This window comes from Nothoprocta perdicaria, unplaced genomic scaffold, assembly GCF_003342845.1.
Source record: "Nothoprocta perdicaria isolate Ctin4 unplaced genomic scaffold, notPer1 scaffold_290, whole genome shotgun sequence".
NCBI lineage: Eukaryota > Metazoa > Chordata > Aves > Tinamiformes > Tinamidae > Nothoprocta > Nothoprocta perdicaria.
Window position 1 is genome coordinate 145,954 of NW_020455522.1, and position 22,195 is coordinate 168,148.

General features: G+C 52.5%; 1 protein-coding gene across 3 annotated transcripts in view; it reads left to right on the top strand.

Annotated features, from left to right (window-relative positions):
* Positions 1 to 20,390, top strand: part of RRBP1 (ribosome binding protein 1) — a 20,830-nt gene extending 440 nt beyond the window's left edge. The window contains exons 2-24 of one of the 3 annotated variants that reach the window (XM_026041724.1): positions 4,485 to 5,186; positions 7,539 to 7,687; positions 7,958 to 8,080; positions 8,946 to 9,098; positions 9,686 to 9,804; positions 10,725 to 10,878; positions 12,066 to 12,204; positions 12,504 to 12,691; positions 12,984 to 13,021; positions 13,669 to 13,759; positions 14,015 to 14,107; positions 14,548 to 14,640; positions 14,731 to 14,811; positions 14,905 to 14,994; positions 15,133 to 15,225; positions 16,253 to 16,324; positions 16,521 to 16,616; positions 16,932 to 17,015; positions 17,806 to 17,895; positions 18,370 to 18,453; positions 18,795 to 18,893; positions 19,389 to 19,532; positions 19,999 to 20,390. In XM_026041724.1, the coding sequence (XP_025897509.1) occupies positions 4,505 to 5,186; positions 7,539 to 7,687; positions 7,958 to 8,080; positions 8,946 to 9,098; positions 9,686 to 9,804; positions 10,725 to 10,878; positions 12,066 to 12,204; positions 12,504 to 12,691; positions 12,984 to 13,021; positions 13,669 to 13,759; positions 14,015 to 14,107; positions 14,548 to 14,640; positions 14,731 to 14,811; positions 14,905 to 14,994; positions 15,133 to 15,225; positions 16,253 to 16,324; positions 16,521 to 16,616; positions 16,932 to 17,015; positions 17,806 to 17,895; positions 18,370 to 18,453; positions 18,795 to 18,893; positions 19,389 to 19,532; positions 19,999 to 20,037 (2,994 nt within the window). In that variant the 5' untranslated portion in view covers positions 4,485 to 4,504 and the 3' untranslated portion in view covers positions 20,038 to 20,390. The remainder of the gene's footprint in view (positions 1 to 4,484; positions 5,187 to 7,538; positions 7,688 to 7,957; positions 8,081 to 8,945; positions 9,099 to 9,685; positions 9,805 to 10,724; positions 10,879 to 12,065; positions 12,205 to 12,503; positions 12,692 to 12,983; positions 13,022 to 13,668; positions 13,760 to 14,014; positions 14,108 to 14,547; positions 14,641 to 14,730; positions 14,812 to 14,904; positions 14,995 to 15,132; positions 15,226 to 16,252; positions 16,325 to 16,520; positions 16,617 to 16,931; positions 17,016 to 17,805; positions 17,896 to 18,369; positions 18,454 to 18,794; positions 18,894 to 19,388; positions 19,533 to 19,998) is intronic. The other 2 variants (XM_026041725.1, XM_026041726.1) reach the window with 2 other exon arrangements.
* The last annotated feature ends 1,805 nt before the right edge of the window (positions 20,391 to 22,195 follow it).

The window sequence follows — 22,195 nt, forward strand, 5'->3', positions numbered from 1 at the left end:
GAAGCACCGGGGCGGCCAGACGGGGCGTCCGCGCGATGCGGCGGGCGGATGAATGGACCGGCACCGGACACGAGCCGGGAGCGGGACCGGGACCGGGACCGCGGCGCTGTGGAATGGCGACGTGTGCAGCCGGCCGGGGAGGCGCCCTGCCCCGTGCCCGCACCCGCCGCTTGATGGACGGAGCCGCCGCCTCCTCCTCCTCTTCCTCCCTCCCTGCCCCGGCGCAGCGACGGCCCCCACGCCCGGCTCCCCCTTCCCGCATCCATTGCAGCGCTTCAGCCTCTCCTGGAAAACTTTTTACTATTATTACTTTATTAGTTTATTATTATTGTTGCTATTATTACTATTATATTTAGCAAACTCTCTGCCGGCCCCTGGGAGGTGGAAATAATGCCCCTCCACGGCTCCTTCCCCTCCCAGATAGCCACGCACCCAGGAAAGATGGTCAGTTCCCAGGGGAATGTGACCTCTTGGCTGGCAGGGATATGCAGGAGCGAGGGATGGGAGGTGGACCCAGGTCTCTTCCCCAGCATGGAGCTCCCCTCGAGCCAGGGCTCGGAGTTGCTTCCCGGGACCCGCGGACGGCTCCGTGCAGCCCTGCTCGCCGTGGAGCTCCGTGCCGCGCTCTGTGCCCGCACCTTCCCCTGCCCGCGCCGCTTGCAGACACCACCATCCGCTCTGCACATTGGAAGCAAATTCCTCTTGACCGGAGCCGAGAGCCAGGCTTGTGAGGTTTCTGGTGAGGCACAGTCACAGAAGGTGGCCGTTAGGAGACGAGCATTCCTTTAACTGGAAAAAATACATAGATACCCGTCTCTGAGCTCACTCCTGGCCACTGGYGCGGCCACACGAAGCAGCCTCGGGAGCTCAACAGCAGCAGCAGGGGCTCTCGCTGGGTGCAAAGCCGGGACAATGAGAAGTGTGGGGAGGAAGGTGGTGGACTTTGCAAGGAGCTTGGAACTGCTCTGAAGGACAGTAGGATGCAGCTGCGCTGGGGTGCTACTACCTGCTGTATCCTTTGCACCAGTAGATGTTTTTTGGTTTTGTTCCACTAAGGCTGGAGAAGGGGAGCTGTAGAAAGCTGCAGCTTCTGCTACTGTGCTACAAGGGCTGATAAAGTGCTCACATACCTGCCTTAGAGCCTTAAAGCTGCTCCTGAGGTGGTAAAGGTGTCGCTTAGTGCCTGTGCTCACTGCTACCTGCCGGGAAGACCGAGGGATGCGCTGTCCTCCATCCCGAGGATGCATTTAAGCAGCACCTGCTGGAGGCAAGCTCCCTTCCTGAATGTTGTCTCCATCTGTTGCAATAGGACACAGAGAGAAGCCTTGGGAGAAGGATCTGCTGCTTGGCCTTTTGTCTGCTGCCCTTTGAAATGATGGCTCCCTGGTGCTGGAGGAGCCCTGGCCCCACCAATGGCCCCTTCCTCCCACTGGCTTTTTGCAAGAGTGGCTTCAGAGCAGGAGCAGGGCAGGAGACAGGAGTTGGTTGCCCAGAACCATCCCTTCTCAGGAGTTTCTGAAATGGTCCCTTCGTTCTCCTAAGTGCTTGCCCCTATGTCCTGCGATGGGAATTTGGCACTGAGCTGAGAGGAGCTCAGATCTCAGCCTGGAAACTGTTCTTACTAAAAACTACTTTCAGACTGTGCAAACCCCACCTGTATGACCCAGGATTTCTGTTTCTCTCCCCTCCAGTACCCGCTTCCCCCTTTTCCTATGTTAACTTGTGATGCTGCTTTGATGCTGTGGCAGAGTGCAAGTCTTGGCTTGAAGGTGCAGCATCTTTCCTTTTCCCATCTGAAGCATTTCTAAAGGCAGGCATTGATAGTACACCTGTTTTTCCTTATAGTGCACATGTTTTTTCTTGGCTGTGTAAGGGAATAGAACTTCTGCAGCGCTACAGCCTGTCTCTTCCTTTGCTCCTGCCTCACAGTTGACCTGGCTGCTTTAAACCCACTTGGGTGGAGGTAAAAGTCTGAAAGATACCAAATTCCTGTGGATTTCATGGAAGTGCTTGCAGAGAGGCGGAAAACCTGGACAGGTGGGAATGCTGCATCGTGGGTTTGGCTCTTGCAGGTTTCTGGCAGAGGCAACTGCAGAATGCTGAGACTGTGYCATCGTGCTGTGCCTTTGTTAGTGCTGGGAATGGTCCTGCAATTCCCTAAAAACTCAGTGCTTTGCTTCCTTATGGCTCRTGGGGGTCTTGCTTGGGGCAAGCAGAGGTGACTGCAGGCTCCAGGGTGGCTGGGGAAGCTCGTTCTTCTAGGCTGGGGGATTTGGAAATTTGATGGATAACTAGGAAAAAAAAAGGTTGAAAAAAAATGTTCCTCTCTTTTCAAGATTATGGGTGTATCTGGCCATGCCAATCCAGAAACAAACTTCCAGCCCTTGGAAAAGCAAAGACTGAAGCTCCTTGGGAGGAAGGCAAAGTCAGGAAATACCAAGGCAGAGCTCTGCTGCTGTCATTAACGTTGCCCTACGTTGCTTCTTGCATTTATGYATTAGGAAGACATTTTTTTTTCTTTTTACCCTCCAAATGTCACGTCCAGCCTGCTTTAATTTAAGCGCACGTGGTGTCTCGTAACCTGCCACTGCTTCTGCCGTTGGAGCCCTCTTCCTTGCAGAGCTGCTRGGGCAGATCATGCTGGTCGCAGCCGTGAGAGAATCTCTGCTGGTGGAACTTGCTCCTTGGAGTCGGTGCAGGATCCGGGTTCGTGCTGTGGGCTTTGCAGCCTGCCCAGGGATCCTTGATCCCCCTTTGTTGTGACAGTGCTGCTGCAGGGAGTGCTGCTCGCTTGGCAGTTCTTACTCCTAATTCTGGATTTTTTCACAGCAAGGGCATTGCTTGTCCTGGGGAACGACAGTGAGGCCAAATCTCGACTTTCCCATCGGATCTGAGTCCCATCTGATGGCACTGGCCACCTGCGAGCAGCCACAGAGGTTATGTGGTCTTGCCTGGCGGAGCCTCCCTTTCCCGCGGGGCCGAGGTGCCCACCGCTTTGGAAGGGCACATGGGGAGCCCCTCTCCCATGCTGAGGCGTCGCTGACACTAGCTCGCCAGATCCGCTCGCCCCTGCTTGCACCGGTGGCTGGATGCAGTGAACCCATCGAATCCGTGGGAATGTGGTGGAGCAACCAGGGCGTCTTTGTGCTGAGTGCTGTGGGCTGCTGTTTTGTTGTGGTTGTGTTTTTTCTTCCTTTTTTTTTTTTTTTCTTTCCTTGTCACGGTGTTTTGCTCAGCCAGGAAGGACCATTTTGTGCTAATCTGCATCTCTATCTCACACATCTCTGAAACCCTCGGAGGGAGGCAAGATGCCGTGGCTGTTGCTGCAGCACGTTGGGTGAGACGCTCCGCASGGAGCACGCGGCTCTGCTGGCTCCGGCCACGTCACGATGGCCGTGTCTCCCTATGGAGAGCTGGATTGCTGGTGGAAACCCCCATCCCAGGCTGGGGAAGGTCTCCATGGGCAGCTCCTTTCGGCCTGCTCTGGCTCTGGGAAGAACCTCGGTGCTTCCCAGTGCATGCGCGTGGCATGTCTGGAATGGTTCTCTTCTTTACACGGTTGCTGTGAGGGCRAGTTTCTGTGGTGCTGCTCTTGTATGGTCCCTTTTAACACATTTACTGTAACAGGTCACCATGGCGCTAAAAATACCTCTGAGGTCTCTTCTTTCAAGATCTGAGGTTTTGAAAAGATGCTCCTCTGCTTCTTTTTGGTCTTACCTTCTAGTTCTTCTCCTCTACCAGCCCTCCCACCCTCCAATCCACAGCCCTTCGAAGAGGAAATTTGATAGTGTCTGCAATTCAGTGTGGGGAACTGCAAGCCAATGGCTTTGTGCCTTTTTTCCAAGATGGCAAAAAAAATGCAGCTTTGCATGGCCTGGAAAGTGCCCCTTCTTGGGTTACCCATCTTTGGCATCTCTGCCCGAGAATTAGTGAGCGTCTCAGGACCACGGGGAGGTTCTGCCCTCTGAGAAACACGAGTGGGAAAGTAGGGAAGAGATTGCTTTAGAAACACAGGACAAGGTTTAATTAGCAATGCCATGGAGTGACATGCTAGAACCTTCTGCCTGCATGGCTCTTTGTCAGCAGAGCATCTCTGTGGAGTGTGGGAGAGTCCCTTGGCATGTGGCACCTCCAACTTGTTGTTCTTGAGATGAGCTGCGTGTTCCGGAAATGCTGTTAATGCAGCGTGCAGATGCGAAGTATTTTTGTTTGTTTGCTTGGTTTGGTTTTTGTCCTTCTCTTCCTTTTTGGGTTCTTCTGGAGATTGCTACAGTCATTGAAATTACTCATTGCAGGACAAACTGGGAATAGACTGTACAGTGGAAGAGCTCTGACTCATGGATATATAGGTGACTCTTCCCAGGGCATGTAGTTCTCAGCGCAAGATGCCGTCTGGATACACAGATGTTCACATGAAACTCACTGCTCTGGGACATTGCAACTTTGGGGTTTTCTGCACTAACTGTCATTTTGATGTCTTGCAGGCACAGAAGAATAAGGCAGAATGGATGTGTATGACCCTCAGACKCTGGGTGTTATGGTCTTTGGAGGTTTCATGGTGATATCGGCTGTTGGAATCTTTCTGGTGTCCACCTTCTCCATGAAGGAGACATCTTATGAGGAAGCCTTGGCCAAGCAGCGCAAAGAGCTTGAGAAGACCCACCAGCACAAAATGGAGAAAAAGAAGAAAGAGAAACCCGTTGAGAAAAAAGGAAAAGCAAAGAAAAAGGAAGAGAAACCTAATGGAAAGATACCTGAGCAGGAGCTGACTCAGGAAGTGACGAACTCTCCCAAGGATGTAGTTCTTGAGCCTGCGGTGGTGTCTGAGCCAGCAGTTATTGAGCCTCCTGTTGCAGCAGTGTCAGTGCCCCCTCAGGAAAAGGAGAAACCTGTCCCGTCTCCTAAGGAAAAGAGGAAGAAGGAGAAGAAGGTGGCAAAGGTGGAGCCTGCTCCAAGTCCAGTGTTGGCTTCACTTCCTGTCAGTGTCCCCAAGAGTTCCCCAGTCTTGGAGGTGACCTCCAAGGAAGTGCCTGTTGTGGCTGTGCCGCCGGTTGGCACCCAGCAAAGTTCTCCAGTCATCAGCTCTGTTGCTGTCAAGAAAGCTGATGCTCTTGCCACTCATGAGGAGCAGAAGCATGATGGAGCTGTCAAGAGGAAGGCTGCATCCAAGAAGAAGACTGAGCCAGGTAAGGCCAAATTCTTCTGCATTTGTCCTCACTGAGTAAGCAAGCAGAGTATCCTGGTGCTGTTAAAACAGATCTGCTTGTCCTGAGACATCTTTGTTGAAATCTTTGACATCTGTGTTGGAAATGTGGCATCTCTAGAAGGAYCATGTCTGTTGAGATGGCTCAGGTGCATAGAGTGTTCCTGGGAAGACTGGAATTTTCTCTGGAGAATATGGAGTTGAAGTCAAGAGCTTGCTAGTCTTCCACAGCACAACACAACTGAGGCTGCAGAGTCATCTACCAGTTTTTGCATCTGTATTTCAGAGAAGGACTTGCTTTTCCTGTGGGGACATGTGGGGAGTTTTGTGCCCACAGGTCCCCCAAGGCAGGTTAAAATCCTTGAATCTGCTTTTTTTCAGGAAAGCATTTTGCTGAAGGCCAGCTCCACGCAGGGATRAGTTTTGAAATAGTTGAGCTCAGGTGCAGCCACTATTGGAGGGTATTGCAAAGATGGTGTTTGGGTTTTCCACTCTGCCACAGACGACAAACCTGACGCAAATGGCATGGGATATTTTTTTCTCGTTTGATTTGTTTGCAGCCTTTTACATTCCAAGCGGAACCTGCTCACAAGGGGTTAACATGTACCTGGATCTAAGGTCATCTGCTGTAATGGTGGGACCCAAGCTTGGCTGAGTCCCTGGTCTTGTCTTCATCCCTGATTTGCCTCCCAGACTTGGAGCTGTCTTTAGTGCCACATGTCACCATGGGTTTAAAGAGCCATGATTTAGTGTGGAGATCAGRGGAACAGTTTCAAACCTTGCAACATTTGGACTTACACATCAGTATTCAGGCCAGGAGGATGCTCAGGGTTATGTAGGAGCGTCTGGTCACTGTAGGGTGAGAACCAAAACAGAGTGGGTTTTGGTGGAGAGAGGTTCTCCCACAGCTGATGACCTGCTTAGAAGAAAGGGACCAGCTTCTAACAGGGAAAACAGCCACTGACAGCTGCTTGGCAAGGGCACGGGGAGCTCAGTCGAGCTGCCTTACCCATGCTGATGGTCCAGGTCATCACATGTAGCAGAGTCTGTGTGCGGAACAGGAGGGAATTGCAGGTAACTTTGGAAGTAATGCTGACCCTGAGTAATCCTCCGTTGCTCTGACCTGAAGGTTAAACCTGTTTAATTAATTAATTCGTTTTCCCCCTCTGCTGGAGCTTTTGACTCAGATAGACACTTCTTAGGGAACACATAAACCCCAGGGTTATAGGAAGGCAGTTTGGGTAGGTGCTTTTGCTCTCACGTATGTCTTAAAATCATGAACCAGGTGGGTCTTGTTGCTTACTTGCTGGAGAAGGTGCGAGTGCACTGACTATCACGGGCTGGGTTTTTTTTCTTTTTGTTTCTTTGCCGTCAAGATCTGAAATACTGGTAGCGATGGGAGCTGGTGTCTGGCACTGGAGAGCTAACCCTGCAGCTGACTTGTGCTTCTGCCACTCTCTAYAGTCACCCCTCCTCGGTGTGATGGGGTTGTGGGATGCACATATTGAGAGACGGTGGTGGGAAAGTTTTGCTCAGCACTGTGCAACCTCTGAACCTCCTGCCATGTGGGTCCCAATCACAAGAGACTTGGTCTTAAGAAATGGCTTTAAAGACTGAGGACTTGTTGGAGTCCAGCGTGCTTTTTTTTTTTTTTTTTTTTTTTTTAAAGAGCCAATAAATGTAGGTTGTTTTGAGAAGAACAAACACATTGAATCATAGGTACTGTGGAATAACTCTTAAATCTCTCTCCATCATGACCTTGGGCGCCGTGGTGCTACAAAAGCACTGCAGTCCTGTTATGGACTACACAATGCTACCTGAGTTTTCCAAGTTCACAGAGGGGTAGGGAGGCTGTGAGATATGCACCATTTCCTTCATAACRAATCGGAGCAAGCCTGGGAGGTGGAAAAAGGGGGAACACCGAGCTCCACTCAGTTGCACTCTGCCAGGTCGTATCATGGATCCTTTGGAGCTTTGGATCCTTCCTGGCCTAACAAACCTCTGAGCTGTTGCATTGGTGAAACATGTCCAGCCAGCCWTTCAGTTTGCTTGGTGGGTTGGACATGACCTGTAGTAGCATCAGACACAAGCGATCGATTACCTCTGAAACACACCTGTGCAATGAGCATCGTCTGTTCTCTGTCACTTCTTATGTTGCTGTCATGTATAGAGGTGTAAAACGTAGGTGCCAAAAACTGCCTGGGTGCTGGGTCAAAATGTCAGTTGTGTGATTGTGGGGTTGAGGCCAGCTAAGATATCCAGCTTAAAATCAGGGAATGTGACTCAGCTTTGCCACTGGCCTGAGTGGTATCAATGGCTCCTTGTTTCTCTTCAGCACCTGTGGACTCAGATGGGCCCATCTACCTGCCCTACAAGACACTTGTGTCCACCATCAGCAGCATGGTGTTCAGTGAGGGCGAGGCCCAGCAGCTGATCGAGATCCTGACGGACAAAGCAGGCATCGTGCAGGACACCTGGCACACGGTAGGGTGGTGAGTGGTGGGTGCTCATGGCCAAGAGCCACCTGGCTTTGGCTCTTATGACCTTAGCTCTCAACTGAGACCAAGGGCGGGGATGTGAGGCTTTGAGTGAAGGAAAGCTTCAGGTTTCCAGGCAGGATGGGTGGTCTGCTGACTACAAAACCAGTAGGGCATTATGGAAGATAGCGGGATGGATCCTTTAGGACTCCTCTCCTGCATGTTAGGTGGCTCACCCACTGGAGGTCCCCATTGACATGCTCTCTCATGCTCCTAGGCAACGCAGAAGGGTGACCCAGTTACTGTCCTAAAACGCCAGTTGGAGGAGAAGGAAAAACAACTTGCTGCTGAGCAAGAGGATGTGTCTGCTGCTAGAAACAAGCTGCGGGAGCTGAGCAAGGTGAGCACTCCATGGCTTTCCAAAGATCTCCAGCATGGGCTCTCTCTTGTGCTGTAGTCACAGCTTGGCTTGCTCCAGCTCAGCAGAGAAGACCTGCTGGTGTGCAGCAAGCCACCAGACCCTGCTTGCAGCCCTACCTGGAGGCAGAGCCCAGCTGCTGTCTGGGCCCTTTATCCATGGACCCTTTATCCTTTATTTGAACCACCCTAAAAAGTGGTGGTTCAGAACATGTGCTAGGTCTGCAAGAAGTGGGGAATGATGCTTTCTTCAAAAGATTGCACCTTGCCCCAGTCTCATGTTAAATGTTGAAATTGGAGCAAACTTCCTCCACCTTGATGTGGCCCTGTGGTTGCTGCGTTGTTGGCCTTGGTGGATGGGTGAAGTAGCAGTGAACCTGCCCATGAACCCCTTGGTGGAAGAGGAGGGTAGAAAATGAGCATTCTGAATGTCCCTATGAGCTATGAAGCAAGCTTTCCTCTAGTGTCCTCCATCAATCCCAACCTAGAGATGTCCCTTTCTTTCCCTGCTGGGTGCTAGGTTTTGTTTAATATAATGCATATTGATCTGAAAAATAAAAAAAAAAAACCCTAGGCTGTATTACTCCTCTCTCTTAGCTGGCCTAATGTGGAACAACAGTGGCATCCAGTGGCCACAGAGCCCAAAACAAAATAGAGGAAGAAATGTAAGTGCTCARCTGCAAAGCTTGGCCATGCTCTTTGACGTGGGGCTTCATGAACTGCTTGAAGCTCTGAAATGGCCCAACTTTTAAGTCTCCCGAGTCAGGAGGCCTGGTTTTGTGTTTCCTCAAAGCGAGCAAACTCAAAGCAAGCGCTGAGCACTAAGCAGATGACTTCTCTCCTCGAAGGAACTCGCAGCGGAGAAGGCCAAGGCGGTGGCCATTGAAAGCAAGTTGAAGGAGCAGCTGCTTGTTCGCGAGCGGGAGATTGCTGCCGTGCAAGCCCGAATGCAGGCCAGCTACCAGGATCACGTAAATGAAACACAGCAGCTCCAGGGAAAGGTGGGTGGCATGGTGTGCTCYGGGGTCTTCTGCCTGAGGGATGGTTTTTGGTGCACTGGGAGCTTTTTGGGTGAGATTGGCAAAGGTGGCAGAGTCTCAGAGAAGGGAAGAGAGCTTGTGATGCCCAGTATCCCAACAAGAGCTTTCCTGAATGAGTGACTGCGGTGAGAGACCTGGAGTGTGGTGACTCCAAAGAGATGCCCCTTCCTGGGAGATTTTCACTGTGTGATAGGAAGGAATGAGGTCCCAAGTACTGGTGACTTCAGGGACATCTCTTGAGCAAAGGTAGTTTTTGGGGGCAATCATTTCTTTTGGTGGTAGCTGCATGAATCACTGTGGTGGAAGCAGAAACCTCAGTTAGTCCCAGGCTGCTGGACCCTGGTGCTAAAGCGGGAAGAGATGTATGGAAACATCCTCATGAGACTTTACATACCTGGGAGCTGTAGATGACTTGTCAAATGAGTAAGGGGCCACAGTCCATCCACACGCATGTATGTGCATTGCCCTGTGCTTAAAGGCCCAGMCTGGGCCGGTACATGGGCTTCTTGGGGGAGGAAAGTGGAATAACCCATGTTGGGGTCCTCCAGATTCGGACCCTGCAAGAGCAGCTGGAGAACGGCCCCAACACGCAGCTTGCTCGCCTGCAGCAGGAAAACTCCATCCTGCGGGACGCGCTCAACCAAGCCACCAGCCAGATGGAGAGCAAGTAAGTCTGGGGCCAGGGCCGGGCTGTGGAGTGGAGACAGAGACCGTGTTCGGGCAGGCCCCAGGAGTTAGCTCTCCCATCCCCGTTGCATGGGGCCTGTGCAGAGGCCATCCTGCAGAGGCAATTGGTGGCTTCAGGTAGCTGGAAGGAGACGATAGGGGCAGGAGGAATTTGTCCCATGTCTTTTTGGTTACTGATGGAGGAAATGCTGATGTTTCCACAGGGGTTTTTTCCTTTTTGCTTGGAGCTGTTTCGATGCTCGAGCCAACAGAYAGTGCAAAGAAGAGGGCAGCTCAATGTGGGCATGAGCTGAGAGATGCTCCATGTGGGGCTCTTCACACTGTGCAAGGGCTGCCAGGGGACAGATGATTAGGGGTCAAGGCTTTTTCTCTCTACTAACAGTACTGAGGTGCTGTGCAGGACTTACAGCTCATGTACACTCGTATTTTCTAACTGCAGAAGAAATCTTCTCTTTAAAACAAGTGATGCTGCAGAGAACCAAGATCTTCTTGATGCATGTAGAACAAGTATGACCTAGGTAGAGATATTTCAYGCTTTCTTTTTTTTATTTTTTTTCTAAAATAAGAAACAGCTGCTGATTAACAGCAGTAAAATAATTACTGACTGGACTCCAGATGCTTAGAGAACTTCGTCTTGTGTCTGGGAATGCAGATGCTCATGTTTTCTGCTTCATAGGAAAGGAATGTCTCCTGTGACTGAAACATAGCTTTTGAAAAGCAATTTGTCAACTCATTGCACTCCCTTCATGAAGGACCAGGCGTGTCCTAGAAATAGGAAAATGCAACTGTTAAGATATTTTGAGCTGTAAGGTGGTCAGGACGATGTATTCCCCCCCGTAAGTCAAGCGAGGATACTCTGTTGGCCTGTGGGTTATAATGGCCCTACTTTTCTTGCTCCAGGCAAAATGCTGAGCTGGCAAAGCTACGGCAGGAGTGCAACAAGCTGGCGAAAGAACTGTCCGAGAAATCGGAGGCGCTGCAGCAAGAGGAGCAGCAGAGAAAGACCTGGGAGATAAAAGCGGTGGCCTCTGAGAAGCAGATCGAGCAGCTACAGGTCAGGCGGGCACCGAGACGTCTGCTCACCTTGCAAAGATGCTGCGGCCTGGTTTTGGGCAAGCACCGTCTCCCCACAGGCACATCCTTGCTAGTGGGGTTCCCTGCACCCCAGAAAATGGGATAGGAAGCCTCCCAGCTCCATGTGGAGCTCCATGTGCCACCGATGGATTCTCTCTCTCTTACTCTATCAGCTCAGTTCTTTCTAAGCCTTCTGTGCTGCCTCCCTGGCAGAGCAAGAGCTGCTTGTGGCTTTTCTGCTAGGGTGTGCCTGAGGTTTCCACCTTGTGTGGAGGATATGTGCTGAAGAGCAAGGGATGCTTTGAAGATAGCTGCAGTGATGGGGAGATCACGGGTCGTGTGTGTGCTCAGCAGCAATGGCTAGAGCTTTAGGAACTGAATCAGGTCTTCAAGGAATGGTGCAGTCTTGCTTTTTTGACGGCTCTGGAGCCACCAAACTACAGCAGAGTCACCAGAGCGAGAGCAGGCTGCTCGTTTGCCTTCCTCTTTCCCCTCCGCACAGCGTTTGGCGTTCGGAGCAGTGTGATTCATCCCACGAGGGCTGCTGGTTTTCAGCATACTCATCATGCCCCTCGCTTTGATTCTCCCCTCCAAGCACGTGCCTTGGCCAGGCCTCTCCCCAGCTGCTTTCTAAGGTGGAAAAAACTGAAAAAAAAAGTCTTCCCTGGCTACAGCCATGTAGAAAATTCCACTGTGTGTGGAAACACACGTCCCGATACCTCCAGACCCATGTCAGTCTGGGACACGCRGCATCTGCTTTCCACAAGCAAGGAAAACCACTGGATGATCTCTGTGTTGTAAAGAGTATCCATCCACACCTGGACAATGTTTGGGTGTTTTCCTGGTCTTCCTCTGGTTGCGTGGGGGCAGCTCTGAATGTATGAAGCTCTTCTAACTCTCTTTTCCGTGCTGAAGGGGAGGATGGCCATGGGCAGTCATCKTGGCCCAGAATTGAGAGATTTGGTTCTTATCTATTTCCCACTTGAGGGCTGGCAAGTTGCAGAACAGGAGAGCAAAGCAAACAGTTCTTTGTGTACGGGGAGCGTGGGGGAAAGAGGCCTTCAAAAGAGACCTTAACCTTCAGGAGCGCAGTTTAAAAATAGCACCAGGTGACACAGCTTTGCTTGCAAGTGGCCAGGCTTAAAGCCTTCTGCTCCTGCCCTGCAGGCTTCCCAAAGAGAGGTGGAGGCGACGCTGCAGAAGAGGCTGGATGAAGTGAGTGAGGAGCTCCGCAAAGCCCAGAGCAGCTACAAGAGCCTGCTAGCAGAGATGGAGAGGGCCAAAGGACAGCAGCAGAGCATGGCTGGTGAGGAACCGCACATCGTGCCAGCGGGGCACGTCACGGGTGGACTCTGAGCACTGCTGTGGGCTTTGAGGTGGCTCCTTGGTGGAGCTGGGCAGGGTGGTTCGGCCCAGGCTAGCTGGATCATCTGGGGTCAGGGCACGGAGGATGCTGGGCTTGTCTGTGATCACGGGTGGAGAGCAAGAGGCTGCTCCACTCCAGCACCCCTTTTCTGAATGGCTGAGGCCGCTTTGCTGGGGCAGATGAGAGGAGTCTCTGGACATGGTTGCACCTACCGTCTTCTGTTTCTCTCCCGTTAACAGAGCTGCAGGCCAAGCTGCTGAGCTCGGAAGCAGAGGTTAAAAGCAAACTGTCGGAGCTCGACAGCCTGAAGGGGAAGCTGCAGGATGCCAGCTCGGAGAACATGAAGCTCCTGGAGAGGATCAAATCCATTGAAGCTCTGCTGGAAGCAGGCCAGATGAGGGAGGCAGAAAAAGACAGAGATTTGCAGGTTGTGTGCTCTTYTAATTTGGAGATGGGAAGGTGTTGGAGAAGTGATGCTCTGTGCTTGTTTGGGAGTGCAAGAGATGCGTTTGTTCAGACCTGTGGGTGCAGATCTGTTTGCAGCTCCCAGCTGTCAGCATGTGCTTCAACTCTCAGCACCAGGTCCCAGTTGATGTTTTGCACAATGATGTAGCCCTGGTGTTATCTTTGCTGGTGGAGCCCCTGTGGGATGCTTTCTGCAAGGGCTGGTCTGCTTTGGGGCTCCAAGACGCACAATGACAGGGATTTCTGTCTTCCAGGCAGCCAATGAAGCAGAAATGAAGCAGCTGCAATTAAGGTGAGTCTAGATACTRTCTTAAAATGCAAAAGGCTGTCACAGCACTAAAACTTGCTGTCTGGGAGTAATCTTGGATGCTGCGGTTGCTAGCAAGCATTCCTCAAAAGGAGTTGCTCCGCCTGACCGGAGGTCCTTGGTCACCAAGAGATCTGGACAGCTCATACTGAGTCCCTGCGTCTTGTGTGGTCTGCTCAGCTGAGTCTCCTGTCAGGCTGAATGGTGGATCTGAGGGTGTGGAGGAACCTGTAGGCTCTTATGTGTCTAGTGGGTGGCCCTGAACTTTGGTTACTGAAGATACTAAGATGATGCCTTTAAAATACAGAGCTGTGGGCTATCCTAGCTTAATGAGCCACAGAAGGGATGCGTTAGGAGCAATTTCGGTTGTGTATATCTGGAATTTGTAGCCTTTGGATCAGGTTATATCTTCCTCTTGTCCTAGATTTATAACCAGCCAAATACTCACTTGGCTGTTCTTGCAGTAGGAAACCAGATCCTGCTTCAGAATCACCAGGGTCTTTCATTTTTGCAGTTATGGTTTCTAGTGCCACAAGTGCAGCCCATTTGCTTGCTCTTCCTGCATGGCAGTGACCTCCGGCTGCTTGCAGAGCAAGGAGGCTGAAACTCACTCCTGCATCATGCTATTCCAGGCTCGAAGAGAAATCAGGCCAGCTGTCTGCCTTGGAAAGGGAAGCAGCAGAGCTGAGAGAAACCGTGGAGCAGCAGAAGACAAAAAACAACGTATGTGAGTCAGCTGGGTCGTGCGGGTGGAGGTGTGTGTCCCTTGTCCAGCTGGGAGGTCTAGGACAATGTGAGCAGGAGACACCATATCCTGAGGGTCAAGGGGCTCTTTGGAGCTCTCTTCCCCACGTGGTTTCTCTGTGCTCTGTTCCTGCACAAAGGCTGAGCATGTTGGGGAGCTTGTGCCCATGAGCAGCACGGTGGCCCTCAAGGTGACACGTGCCTTGGTGCCACATGTACGTGTGGTCTCGGCAGGACCTCCGTGAGAAGAACTGGAAAGCCATGGAGGCGTTAGCCAGCGTGGAGAAGGCGTGCGAGGAGAAACTGAATGCTGCCACCAAAGCAAAGGTGAGTGTGGCATTTCTCTGCGGTGGTGGTGCCGCTCATGTAGGGGAAACGTTCAACCTCACCGAGCCTTTGGGGTTGGCGGCCTCCACCAGAGGATCCATGGCAGCTTCTCCAAATCCCAGCTGAACTTGGATGTGGTTCTTGTGAGATGCTCTTCTTGTCCCATGCATTCAGAGGACCTTCCCAGGCTTCCTTCAAGGTGACAACACAGAAAAATAAAAAGTCAAATGGTACTGCCCAACCAGCATAACCCCATGGGCTCATGGAGAGGAGGCCTAATGAAAACATGCCTGAGCATTGGGTGGACGTTTCACAGATTTTTTGGTGCTGGTGGTTTACAGCACTGTTTTTTCCCATGTCAGCTTGCCATGGCAGGCATGGAAGGTGGTTCTGGCATCACCCTGAGGCCTCCATCGCAGAACATGTTGTCTCTCTTGCAGGAAGAGTCGTCACAGCAGCTGGATGCCRTGCAGGCACTAACCAAGCAGGTGCTGATGTCCACCTTCCCAGGAGTCGATGTCTCTGCACAGCAGGTAGGCACACGTCTTGTCAGACCCTGCCCGGTGGCACGGGGGACACCTGAGCATCCTTTTCCTTCTTTTCCCCTTGTTCTCCAACCTCAGGGTTACGATTTGTGGCTGCAGGAGTTTTTGGAGAAGGCAGTGGATGTGCTAAAGCAACAGCTGGCTGCAAGAGAGCACCTGGTAGGTGAAGGCACTGCAGAGGTGAGGGAGGCCTGAAGAGCCACTCAYTCCTCGGCCTCATCCCTCATTCTGTCCCTCTGGGTCTCATTTCAGGATCCAGCACTTAAATTAAGGGAGGCAGAGGAAGCGCAAAGCACTTTACAGGCAGAATGCGAGCAGTACCGTGCGATCCTCGCGGAGACGGTGAGTTTTTGGTGTCGCATCTCCTGCATCTGCGCGGTCTTCAGCTTGGGCTCTCYGTCCCCTTCCCTTCCTCCGTCACAGCCCGCATGTCCAGCCCTGCCGGGGGGTCCTTACGCTCAGGCGGGGCTTTGCCAACAGGAGGGGATGCTGCGGGACCTGCAGAAGAGCGTGGAGGAGGAGGAGCGAGTGTGGAAGGCGAAGCTCACCGTGTCTGAAGAGGAGCTGCAAAAGGTGGGTGTTTTGGGTCTGGGGCTCATGGAGCTGCACTCAAGGGGCTGCTGGCTGTGAGTTGGATGGTGATCCTAGATATACTTCCCAACCTTGAACTCTTGAAACATGGGGACTTTCTCTCCTCCCCGCATCTGACTCCCTTGTCAGAAAATAGAATCCCATCTCACTTACTTAGGAGCTAAGTCTCTCTCTGTGCTGTGGYGGGGCCAAATTCTTCCCATGGAGCTGGGGGGGTTGTTCTGTGTCTCAGCTTTGGTCAGGGTAGTCAGGAAATGATGTTATGCTTCTGCAATCCAAGCTCTGCAGCTTGGACATCTGTTGGGCCAAATCCCCTGACTTGGCTGCGGCAGAGCACGTGCCGTGCTCCTAGAATCCCATTTTTAGAAGAACTTGGCTGACTTTCAGAGTCTGGGTTGGCCTCCACCTAGGGGTATTAGGGGCAGCAGCATGTTTCTGGAGCTCTCGGGGCTTAGTTGGTGTCTGGGAGAATGGGATGGATTGTGTCTTCTTGCAAGGCTGACTTATTGCCCTCCTTTTTAATGCAAAACTGGTTGCTTACCATCACGTGGGGCCAAGTTAAGGTGGCTGGGACTGTAAAGAGGTGGGGGAGCAATAGATCTTTAAATACAAGAGATGTTTAGATTCTCCGCCCCTTGCTGGCTTACAGCAGGGCCCGCTGCCTCGCGCCAACGTCTAGCGTGGGGTTGCTTGGAGGTGACGTGGCTGCTGGTGGTAGTGTGTGTGATGGGATGGGCGTCATGGCCAGGGCAGGCCCCAGAGCTCTTCTGCCTCTCCGTGGAGAGAAGATGGATTGCAAAGTATTCAGCAACTGTGAAGTCCTCTTCAGGAATAAGGCCGGATTTAAATGCAAGACCCATGCTTTGACCTTCTGGATGGTGCGGTTTTCCTATTAGCAAAACCCATGCTGCCTCACTGGAAAAAAATACCTTGCTGCTTCCAAAACATTTTCAACATCTAAGCTTACTGAACACCATTTATTGATCTTTACTCATTGTTTCTACCCTAGTCACAAGTTCAGTTGAAGTCCCTGGAAGACATGGTAGAGAAATTGAAAGCAGAGCTGCAGAGCACGGACCAGGTAGGGCTTTTTGGCTATTGGAAGAGGGCTCAGGCTGGGCTGGGGCTCCTGGCATGCCCTGCATGGGTGCCCAAGGGCCATCTGCTGTGCTTGGGTCAAAGGCACGCGTGCGGCGTGGGATGTGCTTGGGATGTGTTGTCCAAGAGCTGCAGCTCAATGCAAGCAAATCCCTCCTTTTTCTTTTGTTTGAACCCAGCTAAAGGAATACACCTCGCTTCTGGAAGCACAGCTGCAAAATCACTTGGAGACAGCCAGCTCAGAGCGCCAGAACTATACAAAAGAAGTTGGAGCTGTAAGTGTGGTCTTTTTTTATGTCRCTTTCGGCATTCTTCTAAGCGTGATTCATCCCTAATCTGCATCAAGAGCTTTGCAAATGAGAAGGGGAAGGTAGATGGAGATGTTTGCCCCAGCGTGGGCTGCAGACAATGTCAGGTGATACGCTGAAAGGGAGATGAGGCAGGGGACAGCCGTATGGGGATGTCACCTTCTGCTCCTTGGTGGCCTGCAGACACCTCATGGTCTTTTAGGGCTTTGGAGGGGTGAGTGGGAAGAAAACGCAAAGTCCTAAGTCAACTGCTTGCTCCTTGTCCCTGTCTCTCCTCGTCAGTTGAGGCAGCTCTTATCCGAGTCCCAGGAGCAGCTGGAGGCTGCGAAGGTGGAAACGCAGAAGCAGAGCAAGGAGCTGGCCCTGGTAAGGGGGGACACCTGCAACCGCACGGCCAGGACCGTCACCCTGGCAGGCAGTGACCGCTTTGCTGCGGGGTGGTTGGCGAGCTGTGTGCTCGTCCAGCTTTCCGAGGGGATGTTGGCAAGCCAGGAGAGGATTTTATGGACCTGCCATTCCTTCTGGGAAGGTAGCTGGGAAAGACAGGAGAGCAGGAGGTCTGGCGGGCAGGAGGTTGGGTGTCTGTGAGCACACCCATGTGGGAGGACCTGGGTTGCGTGTCCCACGTGTATGTGAATTGCTTGGAGGATCTGAGGATGAAGTGGAGTTTCTGTAAGTGGAAGACAGGCCTGGACTGGAAGGCTTGGAGAACCAAAAATAAAAAAAMCCCACCAGATTATCAGGGCTTTTGGATTTGATTTGTGCTTTTCGGTTGTGCAGCTGCAGCTTTGCCTTCTAATATTTAAATGCTTCATTCTTTGGAAACTAAGCTTGCCTACGAGGTCTAGCTGTCCCTTAGCATCCCACTGCAGTGAGCAGAGGCTCGGGAGATGTTCCCATCCAAAGSTCTTGCTTGCACTAGGTGGTACCTTGGGTGCCGCTTTTGTGGGTGCTGCCGCCCTTCTGAACTAGGTCTGCACACCTGGGAGCCACGTCTTCAACTGCCCAATGTGTGTAGCTGAATCAGAGATGTTTTTTTCCAAACACGCAAGCAAAAAAAGACCCAACGAGCATTGTCCGTAGGTCCTGGTTGGTCTTGCAGTGTCTGCCACCCACGGTTGCATAACTGAGCCGGTCTCGCGCGTCCTCCTTGCAGGTCAGGCAGCAGTTGGGTGACATGAAGAGCCACGCGCAGGATGGAGTAGTGGGGTCACATACTGACCCAGGCCAGCCCGCGCCCCTCGAGGTTAGGGCGGTGAGACGGCAGCCCGGGAAGGCGTTGCCCCCCTTAACCGTGTCCYGTGTCCCTGTCTCTAACAGCATGGAAACGTGCACGTGGCTTCGCTCCGCACGCGCTCGTCCTCTGCGCCGCGCGCCCACCACAGTCCCGGCCCCATGCGCCTGGCAGCATGTGGCCGCCGGCTGGACACGTCCCCTGYCACCTTCTGCCTCCTGTCCCAAGTCCCGGCTCGTGCCGCCTGGTGAGCGGGCACCATTTGGCAGAGCCAAACTGAGCTCTGGGCCCACCATCATCATCCTCTCAGCTTTGGTGTGGAGAGGAGGGTGTATCTGGGTGTCCACGGGCCTTCTGTTTTTGTTTCTTCTATGTAGCCCAGCTTTCATGGTAATGTCTCCATGCACTCATCTCTGTCTCTTAGAGGTTTTTCTTTTTAATATATTTTTTTCTGTTTTTTTTTTCTTTTTATTTCTCCCAATGCAGTTGAAAACTCAGCTAGAGCAAAATGAAGCCCAGGTGGAGAAGGAGCAGGCGCTGAGGCAGAAGCTGGTGCTGGAGCTGGAAGAAGTAAGTCTGGGATGGGGCGAGGAGGGAATTCGGGGCGAGGCTGGATCTGCAGTCCCTGCTCTGATGTGGAGCATCCCACAGCTTTACCCCCAGTCCAAATGCAAAGAAGGGTCAACTTCTTTGAATTGACTAATCTGAGTTTTTCCATCATTTAAGACTTTGCCAYGCTTTGCCTCATGCCCCTAGAGCAAAGGCAACTTCTTGTGGCGGCAGTGCCAAAGCTGCTCTGCAAATACTTGCTGGACCCTCAGGGTGCCCSTTTCCCAGTGTCCGCTTTACTTTCTCCAGTGGGAGATCCTGACTGCCATGAGCTGTTAAACAAACACCTTTCCCTCTTCCAGGCTCAAAACTCAGCATGCCATTTGCAAGCGGAGCTGGAAAAGCTGAGACTGTCTGAAAACGCAGCGGCGTCGGACCCGGAGGAGGCCCAGCATCTCAAGGTGACTTGGCTGCCCTGGTTTCTTGKGCTGGATGTTGGGGCACGGCAGCAAAGCCTTGGCGGAGCAGGGCTGCACACATGGTCCGTCTTTGCTGGGAACTACGTGGATGCTTCCCAGGCTCCAGGCCTCCCTGCAAGCCTCGGCATGGCCAAAGGGTGAAGCAGGATGGAAATCGCGGTCCTAGGTCTGAGTTGGCTGRTGAGAAGGAGATGGGGATGATGCCCCAAGCCGGCTGCTTTCGCTTGCTAGGGATGATGCCCAGTCCTGGGCCCAGTCGTGTATTGGAGAATAATTCCGTTCCTGTGAGCCTGCCTTAGYCCAGGCATCTCCTGGATTTGTGCAGGGAGCTGGAGGTGCCTCCAGCTCTTGGTTACCAAGGACTCCTTAGTTCAGCCCCAGTGGGACGGGGTGGGGGAAGTCCTGTGTCACCCGCAAACAGCCCAGGCTGCAAGGGCAGGCTCACGTGGATGGCTTCTTTCTACKGCTCTGTTTTAGGAACGACTTGAAAAAGAAAAAAAATTAACAAAGGACTTGGGCCGGGCAGCAACCAAACTACAAGAGCTACTGAAGGCTACCCAGGACCAACTGGCCAAAGAGAGAGAAACCGTGAAGAAATTGAAAGAACAGCTGCAAGAAACGGTATTTGTTCTAGGAGCGGGGACTGAGCCCTTGGCTGGGGTGGCATCTAGAGCTAGATAAGGTGGCCGGATGGTCCTCATGAGCATCCAGCCACGGCCATGTGGGAGAACAACTCAGCCCTTCGTGGCTGCTGGGAARAAAGCTCAGAGCTGGAGTGAGTTCTTGCTGGGCAAGGCCTGGGGGCAGAGCTGACCTTTACTGTGCTGGGAGCTCCAGTCCTTCCTCTTGACACCAGTGGAGGCCACAAGGAAACGTGTGTCACCCAGCGGTGAAAAAGCAGAGGCGAGGTGGTGCTTACTGTGAGCAACCAGGGTGGCTCTGGACAACCCATGGGACTGCTGGGAGGAGGTTGTCACCATTTGGACTGTCTGGAAGGGAAGGTCCATAAAATGTCAGGCTACTTAAGATGCGCTGAAGGTTAAGTTAGACCCTTGCTCAATGACCTACCTCTGCTTTTATTTTCCAGGGGGAAGAGGAAGGTTCAAAGGAAGGGACTTCAGTTTGATCACTCTGTGACCTAGACCTTACTGTTCAACTTACCAAAATGCCTTACACATTCCTAAAATTAAAAAAAATATATATATATGCTCAATTTACTGTAGATAAAAGATACAAGCCATTAGTGACTCAAAACCTAATTTTTGAAACCTTAAAAAAAAAAAAAAACAGTAAACACTGCAGGTATATGTTTGTAAAGGAAAAAAAAAATACCTTCATCCTGTTTTGTACAAGAATTCCCCAGGAAGCCACCATGTCGGGGTGGCCGCCGAGGTTCAACCCTCCTGTAGCAGCAGAATCCATGGATGTGTGAAAGACAGAAGACTGTATTTGTACGTCAATCCGTGCAATTATTTTCCTTTTTTTGGGGGGTGGGGAGTGAAAGAAGTGTGAAAGGCCCATGACCATGTAATGGGAGGAAGCGTCTCGCTCTTGGGGGCCGCTCTTGGCGCGTATCCTTTTGCGTTATTGCTGGGTGCTGACGCAATTAAACTGATGTTGTAGTAAAAGGAGCTCGTCCTTGCTTTACTCCTTGGGATTTATTTCTTTATTTCTTTAATATATTTCTTTATGGGTTTGCTTGTGTTAAGGTGTCGGGGGCAGCAGGTGCTGGGGGCAGTCTGAAATGGCCACCCCAGCTGGGCTGGAAGGTGGATGCTCCGTTCCCACGTTGCAGGGAAGCTTCCTTGGAGCCACGTCTGCGGGCTCGGAGCGGCCTGGCCTGGGCGGGGAGGAGGCCCMGGGCAGGGCAGCCCTGCCGATGACGTGTGTGCAGGCACGGAGCTCCGAGGGGAGCGAGGCCGGCAGCGGGAGCGCCGCGGCCGCCAGCGGCGYGCAGGAGGAAGGGAAGGAGGGCCCTGAAACACTCAGTTCCTCTGGGGTTTGTGGAAAGCAGGGCCCAGAGCCAGAGCTGCCAACAAGTGCCGGTGTGGTGTCCTGCACTGCCTGGGCTGAGCGTCCCAGCTCCAGCTCCCTCCGCCTCTTCCCTTCAGAGAACTGCAATATGCTCCACTTGTGTGGGCTTCACCAAAACCTCCCTGGTCTCCAGGGATGATGCTGACACATGCCAAGTCCTTGGGGGGGGTCAGGACATCTACTCCTTGCATCAAGTGGTGGCTGGGCAAAATTGGTACCTGCAGACTCATGTCATAGGCTCTAGAAGTCCTCTGCTGAGCCCAGCTGAGAGCTGGGTGTGCGCCACGTTGGGACAGGACTGGCTAAGTAGGTTTGGGCCTCTGTCACCGCTTGGCTTTTTGTTCTGCTGAGTGTTGGGGTGGCCATGCCCGTTGAAAAGCAGCTTTGTGGCATGTTCCAGAGTGGGACGAAGAAAGCTTTTGGAGAACCCATGCCCACATCCAGACTTGAGAGGTCTTCAGAAGCTGTGCTCCTGCTGCAGCCAAGCTGTGCCYAGCTCCAAGCTGCTGGATCACCCCCAATTTCCCCTGAACACCTTCCTCTCACCTGGGGTGCCAAAGCTCCCTCCTCCGTTCCTCCACCTTGCCCTTGGGCACAGGCCAGCTGGCTTTGCCTGGTGGCATGGGGAAGCTGGCAGGTTGGGATGGTGGCTCTATCACACGGCCAGCATGTGATAAAAGGTGGTAGRGAGGAAAAGGACACCTTTCTGTCCTCCTCATCCCTACCAACTTCAGGAGGGGGAAGGAGTTGGGGAAGATGATCATACCCRGCCCCCGACTCACCTATACAGGTTAACAGCTGCTTCCAGCGCTGGCATCCAGGACAGCTCTTTCAAAGAGACCTCAAGGCTTTCTGTGAGGGCCCTAAAAGGAGCCACAGCCACTTGGATCAGCAGGGAAGAGATCCCCAACCGAAGCCCAGAGGGTCCTCAAGTACCCCCCCCTTGAGAACCCCCCCTTCCTCCAAATTCTGTGAGCTACAGCCCAGCTAGGAGCTCCCTTTGCCCAGCAGGCAGCACCACTTCCTACGTCCCCAAGTCATCTTTTCTTATCTGAGGGTGGACTTTAGACAGATTCCAGGACTGTAAGTACCTAAGCAAGGAGGGGTTTTTATGGGGATGATCATCCAYTTGGGCTCCTCTAGGTGCAAAAGGCAGCGCAGCCTCCTGTGCGCCGGCCTTGGGGCAGGCACCACTTTGCCCATTGGTCCCACTGAGCCCTGCACGAGGGACGAGCCGAAAGCTGGAGAGG